The 22,571-nt window shown below is 42.1% G+C and overlaps 1 protein-coding gene across 1 annotated transcript; it reads right to left on the bottom strand.

Annotated features, from left to right (window-relative positions):
* Positions 1–4,150: 4,150 nt before the first annotated feature.
* Positions 4,151–21,755, bottom strand: LOC118397580 (T-lymphocyte activation antigen CD80-like). Its single transcript, XM_035792493.2, has 8 exons — positions 21,680–21,755; positions 19,887–19,918; positions 19,373–19,416; positions 18,133–18,444; positions 17,362–17,640; positions 9,394–9,531; positions 6,297–6,324; positions 4,151–6,128 (listed from the first exon to the last, which is right to left on the bottom strand). The coding sequence occupies exons 1-8, from the start codon at positions 21,686–21,688 to the stop codon at positions 6,092–6,094; spliced, it is 879 nt and encodes a 292-aa protein (XP_035648386.1). The 5' UTR covers positions 21,689–21,755; the 3' UTR covers positions 4,151–6,091.
* Positions 21,756–22,571: the final 816 nt, after the last annotated feature.

The raw sequence follows: 22,571 nt of genomic DNA, 5'->3' as shown, positions 1-22,571 counted from the left end.
TTTGTTGTTTACATTTAGTTGTTTACAACATGAGCAGGTTTCATTGCTAACAATAGCGAAGCATTGTGACGTAGAACAATAAGCTGGGAATAGAATGTCCGGAAGGCGAGTTGGTGCAACGGTGCTTAACAGAAATAATAGGAGCTGGCAGGGTGAAAACTGCACTAAAATTATGCACTAAAATTTTGCGATTACTTCAGAATGACGGCAAGTAGCTAGGAAATATGGTCATATTATGAAACTGGGCTCCATGGAGGGTACAATGAACTAGTTTTTATCAGAAAAGAACGTTGTTAAAAAATGTGTGTCGAGCCTACTATTTACATGGATTTCAGAGCACTCTCGTCTGAGTGTACCAGAGCGCAGAATAATTACTTTACGAGCGCTCAACACCCGTTGAATATGGCCAGTGTCAGTAAACATTGTGAAAAGAATTCAATTGTTTCCAGCAGCACATTTACAGTCACCATACGAAAAAGGCCTTACCAGCTCTGCTAGGGCGAGTAAATGTTCATAGTGGTATCATTTGTGTCTGGAAGTAGCTAGCCAACGTTAGCTTGGGTGCTTGACTGCCGTTGTAAGGCCAGAACGCTCACGTCAACCCTACTCCTCAGCCCAAACGTCCAGTGTGCTCTCCGAAAGCGAAGCGGTCTGAATTTACTCTGAATGGAAATACTGTAAAATTATTCAAATTAATTAAGCCACATTTCTTAAAATCAATCCCATATACTATGTTATTACCAAAAAGGCTTTACATTCTCTGGTAATGCCAATACGGAATACTATCATATGCTTCTCAAAGATGCCCTCTGGTGGTCAAACTAGCAATAACTTGCAGTAACAGAAGAACTGGCTGAGAATTAAATGATGTGCCACAGAATGCTGCAGCAGCATGCAGGGTGTGCCACAGTATGACACAACTTTTGAAGGAGGAACCACTGTACAGTCACAGATGTGTACATTCCTCCTCAAGCGAACTCCAAGGCGGCCCTCAAGGAACTTCACTGGACTCCATGTAAACTGGAAACCATATATCCGGAGGCTGATATATAATAAATATAATAAGATGCAAATTAATGACTTAAAAATCATACAATGTGATTTTATGGATTTTTGTTTTAGATTCCGTCTCTCTCACAGTTGAAGTGTACCTATGATAAAAATGACAGACCTATACATGCTTTGTAAGTAGGAAAACCTGCAAAATCGGCAGTGTATCAAATACTTGTTCTCCCCACTGTACCTCTCCCCTACTGTATTTATTTATTTATTTTGCTCCTTTGCACCCCATTATTTATATCTCTACTTCCACTGCAAATCTACCATTCCAGTCTTTTACTTGTTATATTGTATTTACTTTGCCACCATGGCCTTTTCTTGCCTTTACCTCCCTTATCTCACCTAATTTGCTCAAATTGTATATATACTTATTTTTCTACTGTATTGTTGACTGTATGTTTGTTTTACTCTATGTGTAACTCTGTGTTGTTGTATGTATCAAACTGCTTTGCTTTATCTTGGCCAGGTCGCAATTGTAAATGAGAACTTGTTCTCAACTTGGTGAAGGTGAAATAAAAATAAATAAATAAAAAATTATGGGGGCTGAGTCACTGGCTTACTAATGCTCCTTCATGCCATCCCTATGAGGGGTGCGTCATTTGAATGGGTTTAGTCACAGACGGGATCTACCTGTACAGTTTTGCGCCCCCTCTGGCTTGTGCAGTGGAGGAGATCTTATCCTGCCTGGTTGGCCCTGTCCGGAGGTATTGTCGGACGGGGCCACAGTGGCCCCTGACCCACCCCTGTCTCAGCCTCCAGTATCTATGCTGCAATTGTCTGTGTGACGGGGGGCTGGGGTCAGTCTGTTATATCTGGTGTAATTCTCCTGTCTTATCTGGTGTCTTGTGTGAATTTAAGTATGCTTCGTCTAATTCTCTCTCTCCCAGAGGTCCTGAGCCCGAGGATCATGCCTCAGGTCTACCTGGCCGTCCCCAGTCCATCTGGTCGTGCTGCTGCTCCAGTTTCAACTGTTCTGCCTGCCGCTATGAATCCATGGCCTGTTCACCGGATGTGCTACCTTGTCCCGGACCTGCTGTTTCCGACTCTCTCTTTACCGCACCTGTTGTCCCGACTTCTGAATGCTCGGCTATGAAAAGCCAACGGACATTTACTCCTGAGGTACTGACCTGTTTCACCCTCTACAACCACTGTGATAATTATTTGACTCTCCTGGTCATCTATGAACGTTTGAACATCTTGAAGAACAATCTGGCCTTAATGGCCATGTCATTTTATAATCTCCACCTGGCCGTCCCTCAGAGCCTGGTTCCTTTCTAGGTTTCTTCTTTGGTTCCTGCCTTTGAAGGGAGTTTTTCCTAACCACTGTGCTTCTACATCTGCATTGCTTGCTAATTTGGGGTTATAGGCTGGGTTTCTGTGTAGCACTTTGTGACATCTGCTTTTGAAAAAAGGGCTTTTGAAATACACTTGATTAGTTTGATTGATATAGTAAGCTGTTCTCTAAGAATTACAGGATATGGCTCTCTCAACACCTCCCCCGTAAGCATTCCTGTCTCTTTTATAGATGTTATATCCTTGTATTGCTACTGCTTTATCATCAAATGAATTATTTATGTGAGTCTCAGAAATGGCTAATATATAAATGTTATCTGATTTGAGCAAGTTACTAATTTAATTAACCTTATTCCTAAGGCTACATATATTAATATGGCAAACAAAGCAACATTAACAATTAATATATGCATTAAAACTTTTCAAAAGAACAAACTTTCTACAACAAACCAAGCCCTCCCTCGTTCCGCATTCAACAGGAAATTGCGTGATATTCGCGTCACAAAGGCAGGTCTAATGATTCTGAAGTGGAATAATATTATTAGGCTCTTGTATGGTATCGGCCACAGCAGACTGGAGCAGAGGTTGCCTCTATCTAAATGAAAACAGACAGTAAGCTCTGCCAGCTCAGTGGTCTGTAGATGTGTGTAAAATGGAAGGCTTTTTCAAGGGCTACACCATCATTACATCAGCTTCCTTCGGACTCCTCTAACTACTCCTGCATGTCTGCAGAAGCAGGCCAAACTGGTTAATTTACTAGTGTTTATGGTTAAACTCAGATAAACATGGTGTGTGTCTACCATGAGGATGAGTAGAGGCACCCTGTCTCTATTTATTTTGTTCTGGTTAGACCAGGGAAGGAGGGAGAGGAAGGAGAGAGGGAGGGCAGGAGGGAAGGTACGGAGGGAGGGAGTTACATTCCTGAAGTCTAAGCAGATTGGCGTAACTCTGCTGTTTAATGTAAACACGGTAGGGACAGACTGGCACAATGGTTCAAGGGAGAGATGGAGGAGTAGGGTAGAGATGGGGAGAGGAGAGAATGGGGTGGGAGAGAAAGAGAGAAAAAAAGAGTTATAGAGATGTGGTTTGTGTAAACAATAAGTGGTGTCAGAGTATCCAGACCAGACTGCTCTCTTCTCCCAATACACATGGAAACTCTATCTGCTGATTGGAGACAGTATATTTTCTGTTCTCTTCTCCTTTCCCATCTTCCCCATCTCTTAAATCCTCTCAAGCAAGCTGATTGCAGTAGAGACAAAGGTGGAAGAAATGGCATTATACAACACAGTGGATCTACACATACAGTAAAACGTCCTTTGCATGGATAAGACTGGTTCCTTGGTGATAGCAGATTTACCAATAATAATGGTCTCTGCAGTCAGTAGAGTGGCTCAGCATAAATCTGTGGTGAGACTGATATCTGCTGGTGAACACTGATACTGCAATTTGGTGTTGGGGAGTTATACCAATAACAAGGGTTGGGAGTAACTGATTACATAATCAGATTAGATACTTTTGAAAAACTAGATTTCTTTTAAATTCAGAAAAGATGTTTGTGAAAAAATACATTGATACCTTTGTGTTCTCGATGACATTCAATTCAGCATTGATAAGTGGCGCAGTGTAAGTTTGTTCCACCTGATCCAGTCAGAGACCCCTATGATGACAGACCAAATGTGTTTGATGGATCCTTTTTGCCTTCTATTGGAAGAGTGTCAAACTCATTCCGTGGAGGGCCTAGTTTTACGCGTAGTGGAACAGGGGAACCCAAGAGCAGACTCAGACGAGGAGATTGGGATAAAGTATTCAAGGTATTTATTAAACAGGGGGAAGGTGGAGTGCAGGCCAGGTGAAGCTCGGGCGGGTTGTAGGAAACCAGGTGTGGAGGCTGAGAGTTGTTGCAACAGGGTAAGCAGGTCCGGCTGGGGAATCCAAGGGAGCAGTAGAGTGGGGAATCCAGGACAGAGAAGCAGGATGATGTGACGTGGGACTGGGGACAGGAACCAGAGTCAGATCAGTCAGAACTGTAGAGGAGAGGAAACCAGAATCAGGCAAGGGAAAACAGGCACAACTGGATCTAAACAGCTAGAAGCATAGACTGACTGAGCAGAGATTACGATCTGACAGTGTGGAAGTGGCAGGGCTGAGTATTTGTAGAGGTCTTGATTATGGAATGGGTTGCAGCTGGTGGGGATCTGCTCTGACTCCAGGACACCTGTCTCTGCCCACACAATCACACACGCACACACACACACACACACACACACACACACACACACACACACACACACACACACACACACACACACACACACACACACACACACACACACACACACACACACACACACACACACACACACACACACACACACACACACACAGAGAGAGAGGGAGAGAGCACTGGCGGAGTGGAGGCAGGTCAATGAGACACAGGATGAGCAGTAGAGGGTGTGGCAGGAGCAGATGTAACACATCGTGTCGGCAGGTTTTAGTTTTTTTCCCCCCTTTCAATAAAAACCTAGACAACCAGATGTGGTGTTCCTTACTAAATAGTGACCTTAATTCATCAATCAAGTACTGTACAAGGGAGGAGCAAAAACCCACAGACACCAGTGTTCTAATGCCTCTTAAGGGGAAAGTAATCCAAATGTAACTGAAAGTAATCCGATTACGTTACTGAGTGTGGGCAATCCAAAAGTTATGTGACTGATTTAGAAAATTGAAATGATTTATACAATTCAACAAATTTTGTCAACAGCTTTATCACTTTAATTATATCGAAGTAGAGAAAATAGAATATGCACTAGTATAAAGTCGAAATACATAATTTAACACAAATAACTTATTCATAACTTATCAAAAATAGGATACAAATATTATGTAGCCTTCAAGACTATTTTACATGAGAACAACTTAACATGTCATAAATATGTAGCATACATATCAAAGATTCAACTTTTTTTCAATACTGAAATAATCAGTAAAACATTTTTTATTCATCATCCACCTTTTGCTGTCTCACTGAACAACCAGCACATGTTATGTAGTTCCTTAAAACCAGTTCATACAGGCAGTAACATGTGGGGTGGACTCAGTCTTACTGGTAGATGCAGGTATAGAAACTGGAATAGAGAGGTCAGATAATGAAAAACTCCCCAGAAGGCAGGAACCTAGGAAAAACCTAGAGATGTCATGGCCATGTCTGTACTGCGTAAACTGTGGTTAATACACAGATAGCTTCACAGTTACACAGTTTACAATTGCACATGAGTCAGTTGAATACAGTCAACCCCTGATAAGTGCACATTAGATACGTGTACACTCTGTTTAAGTGCAGTGCAGGTTATTAGTCCTAATCCACATGTATATTGACTTTAACACATTTCCCTGGATAACTCCATGCCTTACAATAGTGCACACATTGAGGACAGTCATTGCATGTCTAGTTCTTCATTGGAACTCAGTCTTTTGAACATACTGGTTAAATATTTATACAACTCCCAGTCTTTCTCAAAATCATGAAAACACCTCTCATGTCCAGCCTGTCCTCCAGCGTAGAGAGGAAAGTTAACCTCATTTTCAACGACGCCAAGTCCAGGCAATATGTAGGTCACCTCAGTGACCTTTCCCTGGTCCCATCAGAAGACAGCACTTCAGATTTATAGATATCGTATCAATAAAATAACCTTCCATATTCTGGGTTCCAAGTGTACAACGTTACAGACTCCAAGTTCCATTAAGAATCTAGGTTCCTGCAGGTGAGCTGTACCCTTCTGTGAAGCAGGAAGAACGAGAAGAGAGGAATGAAAAGGTAGATTTAAACAAAACAAACATTTTGAACTGTTTGGCCAGGTCAGCTGCCGAGGTTATATAAACCAATGTCAAGTTTTTGATCTGGTCTTTGTCTTCTGAGTTTGAGTGAAACAATGAAACATAGTCACTCAGCTGGCCTTGCTGCTTCCTCCCCATCTGGAAACACAGGATGTATTTATACATGTATTTTTGACCTTTATTTTAACAGCAAAGACATATTTTGCATACACTCTCTGAATATACAACATAAATATATATTATATATATATATCACCTGACATTATATCTAAACTATATATATATACACTACTGGTCAAACGTTTTAGAACACATACTCATTCAAGGGTTTTCTTTATAAAAAAATACATTGTAGAATAATAGTGAAGACATCAAAACTATGAAATAACACTTATGGAATCAAGTAGTAACAAAAACGTGTTAAACAAATCGAAATGTATTTGAGATTTGAGATTCTTTGCTTTGATAACAGCTTTGCACACTCTTGGTATTCTCTCAACCGGCTTCATGAAGTAGTCACCTGGAATGCAATTCAATTAACAGGTGTACCTTGTTAAAAGTTAATTTGTGGAATTTATTTCCTTCTTAATGCGTTTGAGCCAATCAGTTGTGTTGTGACAAGGTAGGGGTGTTATTACAGATGGCCGTATTTGGTAAAATACCAATACCATATTATGGCAAGAACAGCTCAAATAAGCAAAGAGAAATGACAGTCCATCATTACTTCAAGACATGAAGGTCAGCCAATCTGGAAAATTTCAAGAAATTTTGAAAGTTTCTTTAAGTGCAGTCGCAAAAACCATCAACCGCTATGGTGAAACTGGCTCACATGAGGACCGCTTCAGGAATGGAAGACACAGAGTTACCTCTGCTGCAGAGGATACGTTTGTTTGAGTTACCAGCCTCAGAAATTGCAGCCCAGATAAATGGTTCATAGAGTTCAAGTAACAGACACATCTCAACATCAACTGTTCAGAGGAGACTGCGTGAATCAGGCCTTCATGGTCAAATTGCTGCAAAGAAACCCCTTCTAAAGAACACCAATAATAAGAAGAGACTTGCTTGGGCAAAGAAACACGAGCAATGGACATTAGACCGGTGGAAATCTGTAATTTGATGAGTCCATATTTGAGATTCTTGGTTCCAACTGCTGTGTCTTTGTTGTGTCTATGCAGAGTAGGTGAACGAGTGATCTCTGCATGTGTGGTTCACACTGTGAAGCATGGAGGAAGGAGTGTGATCGTTTGGGGATGCTTTGCTGGTGACACTGTCTGTGATTTGTTTAGAATTCAAGGCACACTTAACCAGCATGGCTAATACAGCATTCTGAGGCAATGCGTTGACCCAACTGTGCTTAATGGGACTATAATTTTGTTTTTAATTGGACAATGACCCAACACACCTCCAGGCTGTGTCTGTGTAAGGGCTATTTGACCAAGAAGGAGAGTGATGGAGTTCTGCATCAGATGACCTGGCCTCCAAAATCACCTGACCTCAATTGAAATGAGATGGTTTGGGAAGAGTTGAACCGCCGATTGAAGGAAAAGCATCCAACAAGTCCTCAGCATATGTGGGAACTCCTTCAAGACTGTGGGAAAAGCATTCCAGGTGAAGCTGGTTGAGATAATGCCAAGAGTGTTCAAAGCTGTCATAGGAGAAGGGTGGCTACTTTTAAGAATCTAAAATCTAAAATATATTTGGATTTGTTTGGGTACTACATGATTCCATATATGTTATTTCATAGTTTTAAATATAAAGAAAAGCCCTTGAATGAGTAGGTGTGTCCAAACTTTTGACTGGTACTATATATATATATATATATATATATATATATATATATATATATATATATATATATAACACAGTCATGGGAAAAACAGTTAAATTCCTTCACAAAGGAATATGTCCCCAATCAATACTTTAAGTTGCCCAAACTGTATCAGAACATCAAGATGAAATGTATTTAGAATTTTTCCCAGAAATACAATTAATTAAAACTAAAAGCAGATTTATCTATCTCGGTGGAGACCTTAGGAACCTCAAGAGTAAACTAATCCTGCGAGTGGATTAGGCAACTCAAGTATCTATACTCCAACAGCAAATTTAGATAAGACGGAAGTTTATGATGTCAGGCCTTGTAATCAAAACGGAGTAATGTCTGAGTAATGTCTGCGGGTCTTTAGCGAATTCCAGCCAACCTTTTTATATAGGATGCAGTGATTAGTATCAAAACTACCACCTGTAACAAAATGAAGGGCACTGTGGTAGATGGCATCCAAAGGTTTATGAGTAGTAGCAGCTGTACTTTGATAAATAATATCAGCATTATCAAGAACAGATAAAATGGTTGTTTAATGATTCCTACTGCTTAGAGAAAGGCCAACCTGTTTCTGTAGAAAAATATTTAAACTTTAAATCTTATCTATATGTTTTTAAAGGTCAAAATCATATGAATACAGTTCCCAATTATTTATATGCTGGATTCCGTTTGGTTGGAGAACCATACTTTATTGTGTTTTGCCTGTATTAAGCACAAGTTTTAAATCAGCAATGGATTCCTGCATAGCTCTAAAATCTGATTCTTGTTTTGACGCAGCCAGTCAGATTAGCATATCAAACATCTGCGGTGGCACGGAGCCTAGTGGTGAACAAAAACTGAAGGGCACAAATCCCTGAGTAGATGAAAATCTGTCATTCTGCTCCTGAACAAGGTTTATGACTGTTCCTAGGCCATCATTGAAAATAAGAACTTGTTCTGAACTGACTTGCCTAGTTAAATAGATAGTTAACAGATTGACCAATTATGTAAATCAAAAGAACAGATCCCAACATCAACCCCTGGGTACACCTTTAAGTTCAGACTTAACCCCATCAATCACGTGAGTTCTTCCTACTGAACAGGCGTGAGCTCAGACCTATTGATTATTCAATAAAATGGCATGAACAACAGTATCAACATCTTTTGACAGGTCCACAAACAAAGCAGCACATTTCATTTTAGTGTCTAAAGCACAGACAAGATTATTAAAAACGAACGTGGTTGCTGTAATAGTGCTATGCCGAGGCCTAAACCCTGATTGGTTTACATTCAGAATACATTTCTCAGATAAAAAAAGCAATGGGATGATGTATAGTAGGTATTTCTATTTTATCTGTCCCATTTCCAAGGGCCAATACTGTGTTTTTACACTATTGTAGGTGAGTTACCTTGATCAACTCTGGCTGTCTGAGCCTTCCTTTCCTTGAAGACAAACAGCCCAGCCAGCAGGAAACACAGCAGAGCAACAGCACCAGCCACAACTGCAGAAGTCACATAAGCATCAGGAGAGCCTGTCTGAGGCCAGCCTATAGTAGATGAACAGAATCATATGTTGATTTTCATTTTAAATTGCTTGACATAAATTTATAAAGTTACACATTTCAAGGAAATCCACACCAAAACGATATTTTAGTATTTGTTTCATTAGTCCATAACTTGTGGACTTGTTTACATGCTGCTGTGCAGTTTGTTGCTAACGTTTCTTTGCTACCTGCCAACTTTACGTTTTTTACTTTTTAATTACCATTTTATATTTTCCCTCGCTCTAATTTTTCATTAAAGTTTTTAACCCCGTACATGTTTCTACACGACCTCCACCAGCCGAAGCTAAGTAGTAACATTAACATTATGCCTTCTAATTGCAGTCGCTGTACTCCTAATACAGGAGAACGATCGCCTTATGGCAAGGATAGCCATGCTGCATGCCCAGCGTCAGACGTAATCGTTAGGCAAGGGTCATTTCAGTGTTGGAAAGGATAAAACAGCGTCTTTGCCACCAATAAGTACAGATATTAATGTTAGTATAAATCCCCTCGCACAGTCCGCACAGCCGAACAATTTTCTCATGGCTTCTGGAAGGAAATGCTGTAGGAATACTCAACCGGTGTCGCTCATTCAGCCGACAGAGACTTTCAACCGGCAACAAGTCAGAGTCCGAGTCTTCTCTGGTTTCTCCTCCACCTGTTACGCGGTCTGAGACGCTGAAGCCTCCCACCATAAGCTCTGACAAATTGAACACCCTAGTCATTGGCGACTCCATTACCCGCAGTATTAGACTTAAAAATAATCATCCAGTGATCATACACTGTTAACCAGGGGGCAGGGCTACCGACGAAAGGGCTAATCTGTAGATGGTGCTGACTAAGGCTAAAACTGGCGAGAGTAGAGAGTATAGAGATATTTTTATCCATGTCGGCACCAACAATGTTAGGGTGAAACAGTCAGAGGTCACCAAGCGCAACATAGCTTCAGCGTGTAAATCTGCTATAAAGAGGTGTCGGCATCGAGTAATTGTCTCTGGCCCCCTCCCACTTAGGGGGACTGATGAGCTCTACAGCAGAGTCTCACAACTCAATCGCTGGTTGAAAACTGCCCCTCCCAAAAGATAGAATTTGTAGATAATTGGCCCTCTTTCTGGGACTCACCCACAAACAGGACCACGCCCGGCCTGCTGTGTAGTGACGGACTCTATCCTACCTGGAGCGGTGTCCTCATCTGATTTATGAACATAGACAGGGCTCTAACTCCTCTAGCTCCTCAATGAGATATTGTGCAGGCCAGGCAGCAGGCTGTTAGCCACCCTGCCAGCTTAGTGTAGTCAGCTTAGCTATCCCCATTGAGACAGTGTCTGTGCCTCGATCTAGGTTGGGCAAAACTTAACATCTATGCAACCAACTCAATCCCTTTTTATAGCTACTGTTTACAGGCCTCCTGGGCCGTAGACAGTGTTCCTCACCGAGTTCCAAGAATTCCTATCGGACCTTGTAGTCATGGCAAATAATATTCACATTTTTGGTGACTTTAATATTCACATGGGAAAGTTCACAGACCCACTCCAAAAGGCTTTTTGAGACATCATCAACTCAGTGGGTTTTGTCCAACATGTCTCCAGACCTACTCACTGCCACAGTAATACTCTGGACCTAGTTTTGTTCCGTGGAATAAATATTTGGGATCTTAATGTTTTGCCTCGTTATCCTGGACTATTGGACCACCCTTTTATTACAACTGAGGAACTCATGTTAACCTTGCGTAATAGCTTGGACGCAGTCGCACCCCTAAATCAAATAACATTTTTCATAAGAAACTAGCTCCCTGGTATACAGAAAATACCCGAGCCCAGAAACAAGCTTCCAAAAAATTGGAACGGAAATGGCGCTACACCAAACAGGAAGTCTTCCGACTAGCTTGGAAAGACAGTACCGTACAGTATCGAAGAGCCCTCACTGCTGCTCGATCATCTTATTTTTCCAATTTAACTGAGGAGAATAAGAACAATCCAAAAGAAAATATGTTTACTGTCACCAAGCGAACTAAAAAGCAGCATTACACAAGAGAGGATGGCTTTCACTTCAGCAGGGATCAATTCATGAACTTTGACAAAAATATCATGATCATTAGAAAGCAAATTACAAACTCCTCTTTAAATCTGCATATTTCTCCAAAGCTCAGTTGTTCTGAGTCTGCACAACACTGCCAGGACCTAGAATCAAGGGAGACATTCAAGTTTGTTAATACTATATCTCTTGACCCATTGATGAAAATAGTATTGGTCTCTAAACCTTCAAGCTGCATATTGGACCCTATTCTAACTAAACTACTGAAAGAGCTGCTTCCTGTGCTTGGCCCTCCTATGTTGAACTTCATAAACGGCTACCTATCCACCGGATGTGTACCAAACTCAGATAAAAGGCAAATGTTTTACTTTTAAACTCGGACAAAACAGAGATGCTAGAAACAAAGAGATATTCTGTTCGATCTGACAATTTATCTTGTTGGTTGTACAGGCATCTCAAATAAAACTGTGAAGGACCTCAGCGTTACTCTGGAACCTGATCTCTCTTTTGATGAACATATTGTTACGTCCATTGTTAGAAGGAGACCAAGGTGCTGCGTGGTAGGCGTACATTACACTTTTATTTTAAATGATACCAAAAACAACAAAATTCAAAACAAACGTAAAGCTATATGCAGTGCAGAAAGCAACTACACACAAGATCCCACAACTGAAGGTGGAGAAAAGGGCTGCCTAAGTATGATCCCCAATCAGAGACAACGATAGACAGATGCCTCTGATTGGGACCATACCCGGCCAACAAAGAAATAGACAAACTAGAAGGCCCACCCAAATCACACCCTGACCTAACCAAATAGAGAAATAAAAAGTATCTCTAAGGTCAGGGCGTGACACATATCAAGAATATTTTAAGGACAGCTTTTTTCCATCTTGGTAACATTGCAAAAATCAGAAACTTTCTGTCCAAAATAATGCAGAAAATCGTATCCATGCTTTTGTCACTTCTAGATTAGACTACTGCAATGCTCTACTTTCCGGCTATTTGGATAAAGGACTAAATACACTTCAATTAGTGCTAAACACAGCTGCTAGAATCTTGACTAGAACCAAAAAATGTGATCATATTACTCCAATGCTAGAATCTCTACACTGGCTTCCTGTTAGAGGTAGGGCTTATTCCAAGGTTTTACTGCTAACTACAAAGCATTACATGGACTTGCTCCTACCTATCTTTCCGATTTGGTCCTGCCGTACATACCTACACGTACGCTACGGTCACAAGATGCAGGCCTCCTTACTGTTCCTAGAACATTAGCAAACAGCTGGAGGCAGAACCTTCTATTATAGAGCTCAATTTTTATGGAATGGTCTGCCTATCCATGTGGTTCCACTCGCTCCACTGCGATTCTCTGCCTCTAACCCTTTTACGGGGGCTGAGTCAATGGCTTACTGGTGCTCTTCCATGCCGTCCCTAGGAGGGGTGCGTCACTTGAGGGTTGAGTCACTGCCGTGATCTTCCTGTCCGGGTTGGTGCCGTGGAGGAGATCTTCGTGGGCTATACTCGCCCTTGTCTCAGAGTAATACATTGGTCGTTGAAGATATCCCTAATGGTGTGGGGACGTGGCAAAGTGGGTGGGGTTATAACCTTTCTGTTTGGCCCTGTCCAGGGGTATCGTCGGACAGGGCCACAGTGTCTCCCGACCCCTCCTGTCTCAGCCTCCAGTATTTATGCTGTAATAGTTTGTGTCGGCGGGCTAGGGTCAGTCTGTTATAGCTGGAGTGTTTCTCCTCTCTTATCCAGTGCCCTGTGTTAATTTAAGTATACTCCCTCTAATTCTCTCTTTCCCCTTTTCACTCTTTCTCTTCTCCACTCTCTCGTTCTCGCTCTCTTTCTACTCTCTTTTCTCTCTGGACCCGAGCCATAGGACCATGACTCAGGACTACCTGGTCTGATGACTCCTGGCTGTCCCCAGTCCACCTGGTCATGCTGCTGCTCCAGTGTCAACTGTTCTGCCTGCAGTTCTGGAAAACAGCAGGTCAGGAACAAGGTCAGGGCTGGACGTGCTACCTTGTCCTGGACCTGTTGTTTTGGACTCCCTCTCTGCCACACCTGCTGTCTTGAACTGAATAATCTGCTATTTTTTTATTTTTTTATTTCACCTTTAATTAACCAGGTAGTCTAGTTGAGAACAAGTTCTCATTTACAACTGCGACCTGGCCAAGATAAAGCATAGCAGTGTGAACAGACAACAACACAGAGTTACACAGATAAAACAATAAACAAGTCAATAACACAGTAGAAAAAAAAGAGTCAATATACATTGTGTGCAAAAGGCATGAGGTAGGCAATAAATAGGCCATAGGAGCGGATAATTACAATTTAGCAGATTAACACTGGAGTGATAAATGATCAGATGATCATGTGCAAGTAGAGATACTGGTGTGCAAAAGAGCAGAAAAGTAAATAAAAACAGTATGGGGATGAGGTAGGTATATTTGGGTGGGCTATTTACAGATGGACTATGTACAGCTGCAGCGATCGGAAAGCTGCTCAGATAGCAGATGTTTAAAGTTGGTGGGGGAAGTCTCCAAGTTGGTGAGGGAAGTCTCCAACTTCAGCAATTTTTGGAATTCGTTCCAGTCACAGGCAGCAGAGAACTGGAAGGAAAGGCGGCCAAATGAGGTGTTGGCTTTAGGGATGATCAGTGAGATACACCTGCTGGAGCGCGTGCTACGGGTGGGTGTTGCCATCGTGATCAGTAAACTGAGATAAGGCGGAGCTTTACCTAGCATGGACTTGTAGATGACCTGGAGCCAGTGGGTCTGGCGATGAACATGTAGCGAGGGCCAGCCGACTAGAGCATACAGGTCGCGGTGGTGGGTGGTATAAGGTGCTTTAGTAACAAAACGTATGGCACTGTGATAAACTGCATCCAGTTTGCTGAGTAGAGTATTGGAAGCTATTTTGTAGATGACAGCGCCGAAGTCGAGGATCGGTAGGATAGTCAGTTTGGCGGCGTGAGTGAAGGAGGCTTTGTTGCGAAATAGAAAGCCGACTCTAGATTTGATTTTGGATTGGAGATGTTTGATATGAGTCTGGAAGGAGAGTTTACAGTCTAGCTAGACACCTAGGTACTTATAGATGTCCACATATTCTAAGTCGGAACCATCCAGGGTGGTGATGCCAATCGGGCGTGCGGGTGCAGGCAGCGAACGGTTGAAAAACATGCATCTGGTTTTGCTCGCGTTTAAGAGCAGATGGAGGCCACGGAAGGAGTGTTGAATGGCATTGAAGCTTGTTTGGAGGTTAGATAGCACATTGTCCAAGGAAGGGCCAGAGGTATACAGAATGGTCGTCTGCGTAGAGGTGGATCAGGGAATCGCCCGCAGCAAGAGCAACATCATTGATATATACAGAGAAAGGAGTCGGCCCAAGAATTGAACCCTGTGGCACCCCCATAGAGACTGCCAGAGGACCGGACAGCATGCCCTCCGATTGACACACTGAACTCTGTCTGCAAAGTAGTTGGTGAACCAGGCAAGGCTGTCATTAGAAAAACCGAGGCTACTGAGTCTTTTCCGATAAAAAAATGGTGATTGACAGAGTCGAAAGCCTTGGTCAGGTCGTTGAAGACGGCTGCACAGTACTGTCTTTTATCGATGGCGGTTATGATATCGTTTAGTACCTTGAGCGTGGCTGAGGTGCACCCGTGAAACTGGATTGCACAGCGGAGAAGGCACGGTGGGATTCGAGATGGTCAGTGATCTGTTTGTTGACTTGGCTTTCGAAGACCTTAGATAGGCAGGGCAGGATGGATATAAGTCTGTAACAGTTTGGGTCCAGGGTGTCACTCTCTTTGAAGAGGGGGATGACCGCGGCAGCTTTCCAATCCTTGGAGATCTCAGACGATACTAAAGAGAGGTTGAACAGGCTGGTAATAGGGGTTGCGACAATGGCGGCGGATAGTTTCAGAAATAGTGTCCAGATTGTCAAGCCCAGCTGATTTGTATGGGTCCAGGTTTTGCAGCTCTTCCAGAATATCTGCTATCTGGATTTGGGTAAAGGAGAAGCTGGGGAGGCTTGGGCGAGTAGCTGCGGGGGGGGCAGAGCTGTTGGCCGAGGTTGGAGTAGCCAGGAGGTGACCTTGGATTTATCGGTCGTGACCTTGTTACCGAGCCTCAGTGCAGTGAACAGCTGGGAGGAGGTGCTCTTGTACTCTTGAACTTTTGGGAGTTAGAGCTACAGGATGCAAATTTGTGCTTGAAAAAGCTGTCCTTAGCTTTCCTGAATGACTGCGTGTATTGGTTCCCGACTTCCCTGAACAGTTGCATATCGCGGGGACTATTCAATGCTATTGCAGTCCGCCACAGGATGTTTTTGTGCTGGTTGAGGGCAGTCAGGTCTGAAGTGAACCAAGGGCTATATCTGTTCTTAGTTCTGCATTTTTTGAACGGAGCATGCTTATCTAAGATGGTGAGGAAGTTACTTTTAAAGAATGACCAGGCATCCTCACCTGACGGGATGAGGTCAATATCCATCCAGGATACCCGGGCCAGGTCGATTAGAAAGACCTGCTCGCAGAAGTGTTTTAGGGAGCGTTTGACAGTGATGAGGGGTGGTCGTTTGACCGCGGACCTGTAGCGGATACAGGAAATGAAGCAGTGATCGCTGAGATCCTGATTGAAGACAGCAGAGGTGTACTTGGAGGGCAAGTTGGTCAGGATAATGTCTATGAGGGTGCCCATGTTTACAGATTTAGGGTTGTACCTGATGGGTTCCTTGATGATTTGTGTGAGATTGATGGCATCTAGCTTAGATTGTAGGACTGCCGGGGTGTTAAGCATATCCCAGTTTAGGTCACCTAACAGAACAATCTCTGAAGCTAGATGGGGGGCGATCAATTCACAAATGGTGTCCAGGGCACAGCTGGGAGCTGAGGGGGGTCGGTATAGCAGGCGGCAACAGTGAGAGACTTATTTCTGGAGAGATTCATTTTTAAAATTAGAAGTTCGAACTGTTTGGGTATGGACCTGGAAAGTATGACATTACTTTGCAGGCTTACTCTTTCCCCTTAGGCAATTCTATCTTGATGGAAAATGTTATAGTTGGGTATGGAAATCTCAGAATTTTGGTGGCCTTCCTAAGCCAGGATTCAGACACGGCAAGGACATCAGGGTTGGTAGAGTGTGCTAAAGCAGTGAGTAAAACAAACTTAGGGAGGAGGCTTCTGATGTTGACATGCATGAATCCAAGGCTTTTTTGGAAACATATACAAAAAATATGAAAAATACAAAAGTACACGAGAGGATGAACAAAAACATGTCTTCACTGCTACGCCATCTTGGGATGCTATGAAAAGCCAACTGACATTTACTCCTGAGGTGCTGACCTGTTGCACCCTCTACAACTACTGTGATTATTATTTGACCCTGCTGGTCATCTATGAACGTTTGAACATCTTGGCCATGTTCTGTTATAATCTCCACCCGGCACAGCCAGAAGAAGACTGGCCACCCCACATAGCCTGGTTCCTCTCTAGGTTTCTTTCTTCTCTAGGTTTCTTCCTCTGGCTTTTCTAGGAAGTTTTTCAAAGCCACAGTGCTTCTACATCTGTATTTTTGCTTGTCAGCAATCAAGTTTCCAAGTTATGTAACTTTCAAAACACAGAAGTCATCCCCATATGATGCATTTCACAGAAGTCATCCCCATATGATGCATTTTGCATCGTACATTATATGATGTAAGATGCATCATAAGGGGATGACATCTGTACTTGAGATTGTTGTGGAGTTTTCCATTAAGGACAAAGTGATAGAGACACACTGTCTCAGTACTCACAGACAGTGTGTTCCTGTGAAAGGGCGCCCCCTACAGCACAGCTGAGGTTCAGCCGGGGTCCGGAGGAGCAGTTGACGGATATGGAACTGAAGACAGAGAACAGCATAGAGACCGGGTCTGTCACATCACTACTGTTCACTACTCTCCAGTGGCTCTGGTTCAGAGGAGGGTTTGGGCTCCACTCAATGTCCCTACGAGGGTAACCACTGTCGGAGGAACACGTCACCAAGCAAATGACGTTGTCACAGGCCACCGTTACAATGGGGATGCTGTAGTTGGCTGTCGAAGGGGAGAGAAATAGAGATAAAGAGGGAGGAGAGTGGAAAGAAAAGAGAAAATGCTGTTTTGGACCAATAGGAAGGGATTTTATGTTATCTTAGTTTTACTTCCTGAAAACACAAAGGGCAAATAAACTCACCTTCTCTCTCTCATAGCTGAGAGACAGCCTGTCCAAGTGATAGCCAAAACAGCAAGTTCTCTCTCTCTCAGAGGTGAGAGACAGTCTGTCTAAGTGATAGCCAAAACAGCAGGTTCTCTCTCTCTCAGAGCTGAGAGACAGTCTGTCTAAGTGATAGACAATTTACAGCTTTCTTTTTGTATTTTATTTTCTGTGAATATATCTATTGTTTGGGCTATTACAAGCACACATCTGACAGCAAAAAATAATGTTCTCTTTCATCCAGAAAGCCATGTTTCACGTGTCGGAGAATAAAATAGAAAAATTAATTAAACACAAACATGGAAAGAGAGTTTGAACTGAGGTAATGTTACCTGTCACATTGAGCTGTATGTTCTCCTGCTTCTTCTTGGTTTGGTATTGAATGTGACACTCGTACAGCCCCTCATCTGACGGCAATATACTCCACAGCTTCATTGTTCGCTGTCTGGGGTCTACATGTGTGCGGTTAGTGTACTCCTTAGGGTCTAACCGCTTATTCATATGGTAGCCATTAATGAACCGGGGATTATTTCCATTGGAACCAGGTCTCTGTATGTACATGAAGACCAGATGGTTCTCACAGAGGTCTGAGGTACAGGGGATAGTCACAGCCCCGCCCACCTCTCCTATCACCATGGTGACATCTGAGAGAGAGGGAGAGAGTTCACGGGAGGCATATGCCAGAGAGTTAGGTTGTGGGGTTGTGTGGGTGTGAGGGTAGACATTAGGCAGGGTCTTTTTTGGTGACTTCTGTATTTTAGTTCTCACTTCCCAATTTAGCTGCCACTTTTACCCTTTTCTCTCATCTGTCTGGTAGATTCCCTTCTACTGAATAGAATACATAATGGTTCAGATAATCTTACTACACATCAAATCGTACAGAGACAACATACACAAATACACACATACACTGAGTCTACAAAACATTAAGGACACCTTCCTAATATTGAGTTGCCATCAGAACAGCCTCAATTCGTCAGGGAATGAACTCTACAAAGTGTCGAAAGCATTTCACAGAGATGCTGGCCCATGTTGACTCCAATGCTTTCCACAGTTGTGTCAGTTAGGCTGGATGTCCTTTGGGTGTTGGACCATTCTTGATACACACTGGAAATGGTTGAGCACGAAAATCCCAGGAGCGTTGCAGTTCTTGACAAAAACTGGCACCTACTACCATACCTCTGTTCAAAGGCACTTAAATATTTTGTCTTCCTCATTCACCCTCTGAATGCCACACATACACAATCCGTGTCTCAATTGTGTCAAGGCTTAAAAAATCATTTTTTACCCCGTCTCCTCCTATTCATCTATACTGATTGAAGTGGATTTAACAAGTGACATCAATAAGGGACATAGCTTTCACCTGGGTTCACCTGGTCAGTCTATGTCATGGAAAGAACAGGTGTTCCTAATGTTTTGTGCACTCAGTGTATATGGAGACACACATTAAGGCTGGCACACACAATTTCAGCCACACATCTTCAACAGTAAAGGTATGAAAAGATAAAGTCATGGCAGGTAATTGCTTGTTTGTTATGATGTCATGTTCATGTGACTTGGCTCGCCACTTACCTTTACTTTGAAGAAACGGCAGCGATACCAGGAAGAGGACACACCTGTTGGAAACCATACAACAGTACAATCAGCCAAGTAGGTGAGGTCACTGTCAGTATTCCTATTGTATAATTACATATTAGTCATTTAATAGGATATTTCTTGTACTTATTTCCTATTAACATAAATATTACTGTCCTTTAATTATGGCCACAAAATCCTCTAAGTATGAGACTCCAGCTTTCAGGAAGGTATACTGTACCTGGAAAGCTATAGCAGTCAGAAAACAGAAATGATTTCCATTTGATTGGAGACCCACAGCAGCATGCTGTCTATCAGATACCATCACCACACACACACACACACACCAATGTAAACAAAGGTGTGAAGAATCGTGACTCTAGATAGTGGATAGCAATACAGGTGTATGTAAATCAAATTCTATGCAAATAACCAAGGTTTAGAGATAGCTCAGGCACAATCCCGCCATATTAATAATGAACACACAGTATAATAATTGACCACATCTTACCGAAGTAGCCATTGCACACACATCCCATGGACCTGTTGAAAACACACACATTAGATCAAACAGCAGCACTCACAACCAATGATCAGCTTTCATACAATCAGATTTATATCATGAGGAACTCATTCATAAATGACGCAGAGATTGCTTATTAATCCTCAGCTAATATGGTGATATAAAAAAAAAGTTATGAAGAAAAATGTTCGTTCTATATTTATCATAAAAACAAAATGAATGGGTATTGAGAGAAATTTTGTCTCCGTGGTTACTTTGTTTTCTAATATTCAGTCAAGGATGTTATTATGCGTTAACTACTTGAGAATAAAGACATACAACTATTGCATCGATGGAATATGACAGGCCAGAGGAGGGTTATGTGCGGGGACAGACTGAGGGAACTACATAAGCCAAGGGGAATCTCCAGAAGTGTAGAGCCCCATTGTTATGGTATCAGCTTGTAGGATGAGTTTCATTAATACAGGTTACTGTATCATCAATAGCACAACTGTGGAAAATACAAGTGCAGTAAACAAAATATATTGCTAGGTGGTTTCGAGCCCTGAATGCTGATTGGCTGAAAGCCGTGGTTTATCACGGTAAGACAATACATGTATTTTTACTGCTCTAATTACACTGGTAACCAGTTCATTACAGCGGTAAGTCACCTCGGGGGGTTGTGGTAGATGGCCAGTATACCACAGCTAAGGGCTGTATCCAGGAACTCCGCATTGTGTTGTGCTTAAGAACAGCCCTTGGCCGTGGTAGATTGGCGCATAACATAAGCACGTGTTTACATTCATGGTCCACTGAGCGTGTTGCCAACAGTAGTCTCACATCTATAGCCATTCTGACACAGCTCATTTTATTATGATGCGGTAAGAGTGAGTCAGAAAAGAGTGATAAGAGAAATGTGCTGAGAGGAAGTTCATGTTCAGTGTGTTACTCATATCGCAGTGAACAGGAACTCATATCCATGGACTTATTATCAAAAGTCCTATTTTTATTTAACTCGGCAAATCAGGTATAAACAAATTATTATTTACTATGACGGCCGACCCTGGCCAAACCCGGACAACGTTGGACCAATTGTGCGCCGCCCCTATAGGACTCCCGATCACGGCCCAATCTGATACAGCCTTTATCAAAAGACAAGAGATTAGAACTTCAGAGTAATCTGACCATATCTAGTTTAAACCCACTGTGTGTAAATGTTTGACTTATCTATGTGATTGACAATGTTTGCAAATAAGCAATTGACAAAAATATATAATTCACTGTCCATGCAGCAATATTAGTTTTATTTAAACTTTGACAGAGATTATGATAAACGTTTATTTAAAATATATCATATGAAAATATGGCTGTGTTTACACAGGCAGCCCAATTGTGCCAATAACTGGTCTTTTGTCCAATCAGATCAGATCTTTTGCCAATACTTGTCATTTTTTGTGGGTCCTTAGTCTGTTATCTATATTTCTCCAGATACTACTATCAACCCAAGAGTATAATTCAAATCTCTACAGATATTGCTTAGGTTAATAACCCCGAAACACCAACAGCTTCCATTAATTTAATGATATGATTTATACTCACAGTTGTCTGTCTCAGTAAGCAAAACTGAATACCATCTATTCTATTGCATTGTTGAATTAAAATGCTTCACCTTAACCAGTATTGTATTCTCTAAGTAAGGCTACAACAACACTAGTACATCCCATACAAAGCCAGTCTGGAGGAGCTGTACATATTTGTAACAGCTTATAAAGCCTATAATGGTGAAATAAAGGCATTCTTACCACGTCCATGCTTTGCCTTTCTTAACAGCCGTAACTGAGTGTGAAGTCGGAGAGGTTGGTGTGTGAAGTGTTCTCAGTACACTTATGCAGTTCTTCATTCCAACGCATGATGGAGGGTGTGGTCAGGGGAAGTGGTTTGGCTTTTGTAGTTTAATAACCTTTACTACTACAGCAGTGTTTGTTCGTAGTTGTGTGTGTGTGTAAGTCAATGATGTAGATAAACCCTAGATTGTTTTGGCCATTGAGAGGGTTTGAAAACACCGGTCGGCCATATTGGCCCTCCCTAGTAGAAATAGTCCTCCATATAAATTAATGGCATTCTACAGTATTTAAATTAAATATTTCAAGGACAAAATAACAAATATTTAAGTATGTTTTATTGTTGTAGTGGGGACAGTAACATTATTAATAAAAAACATATACTTTTTATGTTTAGCTCACATATAATTTAAAAATATGCATTAAAGTGCAGGAGGATCGAATAAATGTAAAAAAAAATGAATGTAGACATTAATAAATGACTTTCCATATCTTTCAAAACCTTTTTTTTTTTTGTTTTGTTTTACGTTGTAATGAATTTCCTCCTCTTCGGAAGAAGAGGAGGAAATTCATTACAGAATCACCCACCCAAATCGGACCAAGCGGCGTGGTAAAGGACAGCGACGACAGCAGCAGCAGCAGCAACAACAGCGGTCAGCATCAGAGCAGAATCTGGACTACACAACTTGGGAGGAGATAGATAGGTGGGCAGTCGACCCAGGGAGAGTGCCGGAGCCCGCCTGGGATTCGATGGAGCAATGCAAGGAAGGTTACAGGAGAATGAGGTTGGCGAAGCCAGCATGGCAGTGCGACAGGTACGAGAGGCAGCCCCAAAAATTTTTTGGGGGGCACA

The sequence above is a fragment of the Oncorhynchus keta genome, chromosome 18 (genome assembly GCF_023373465.1).
Source record: "Oncorhynchus keta strain PuntledgeMale-10-30-2019 chromosome 18, Oket_V2, whole genome shotgun sequence".
Lineage (NCBI taxonomy): Eukaryota > Metazoa > Chordata > Actinopteri > Salmoniformes > Salmonidae > Oncorhynchus > Oncorhynchus keta.
This window is presented reverse-complemented; position numbering and strand designations above follow the sequence as displayed.

Coding starts and splice junctions, on each gene's coding strand:
- LOC118397580 (XM_035792493.2), bottom strand. Junction 6,325..9,393: donor GACAGCCAGAGTTGATCAAG/GTAACTCACCTA, acceptor CTGTGTTTCCAG/ATGGGGAGGAAGCAGCAAGG. Junction 6,129..6,296: donor GAAGCAGCAAGGCCAGCTGA/GTGACTATGTTT, acceptor CCTGCTTCACAG/AAGGGTACAGCTCACCTGCA.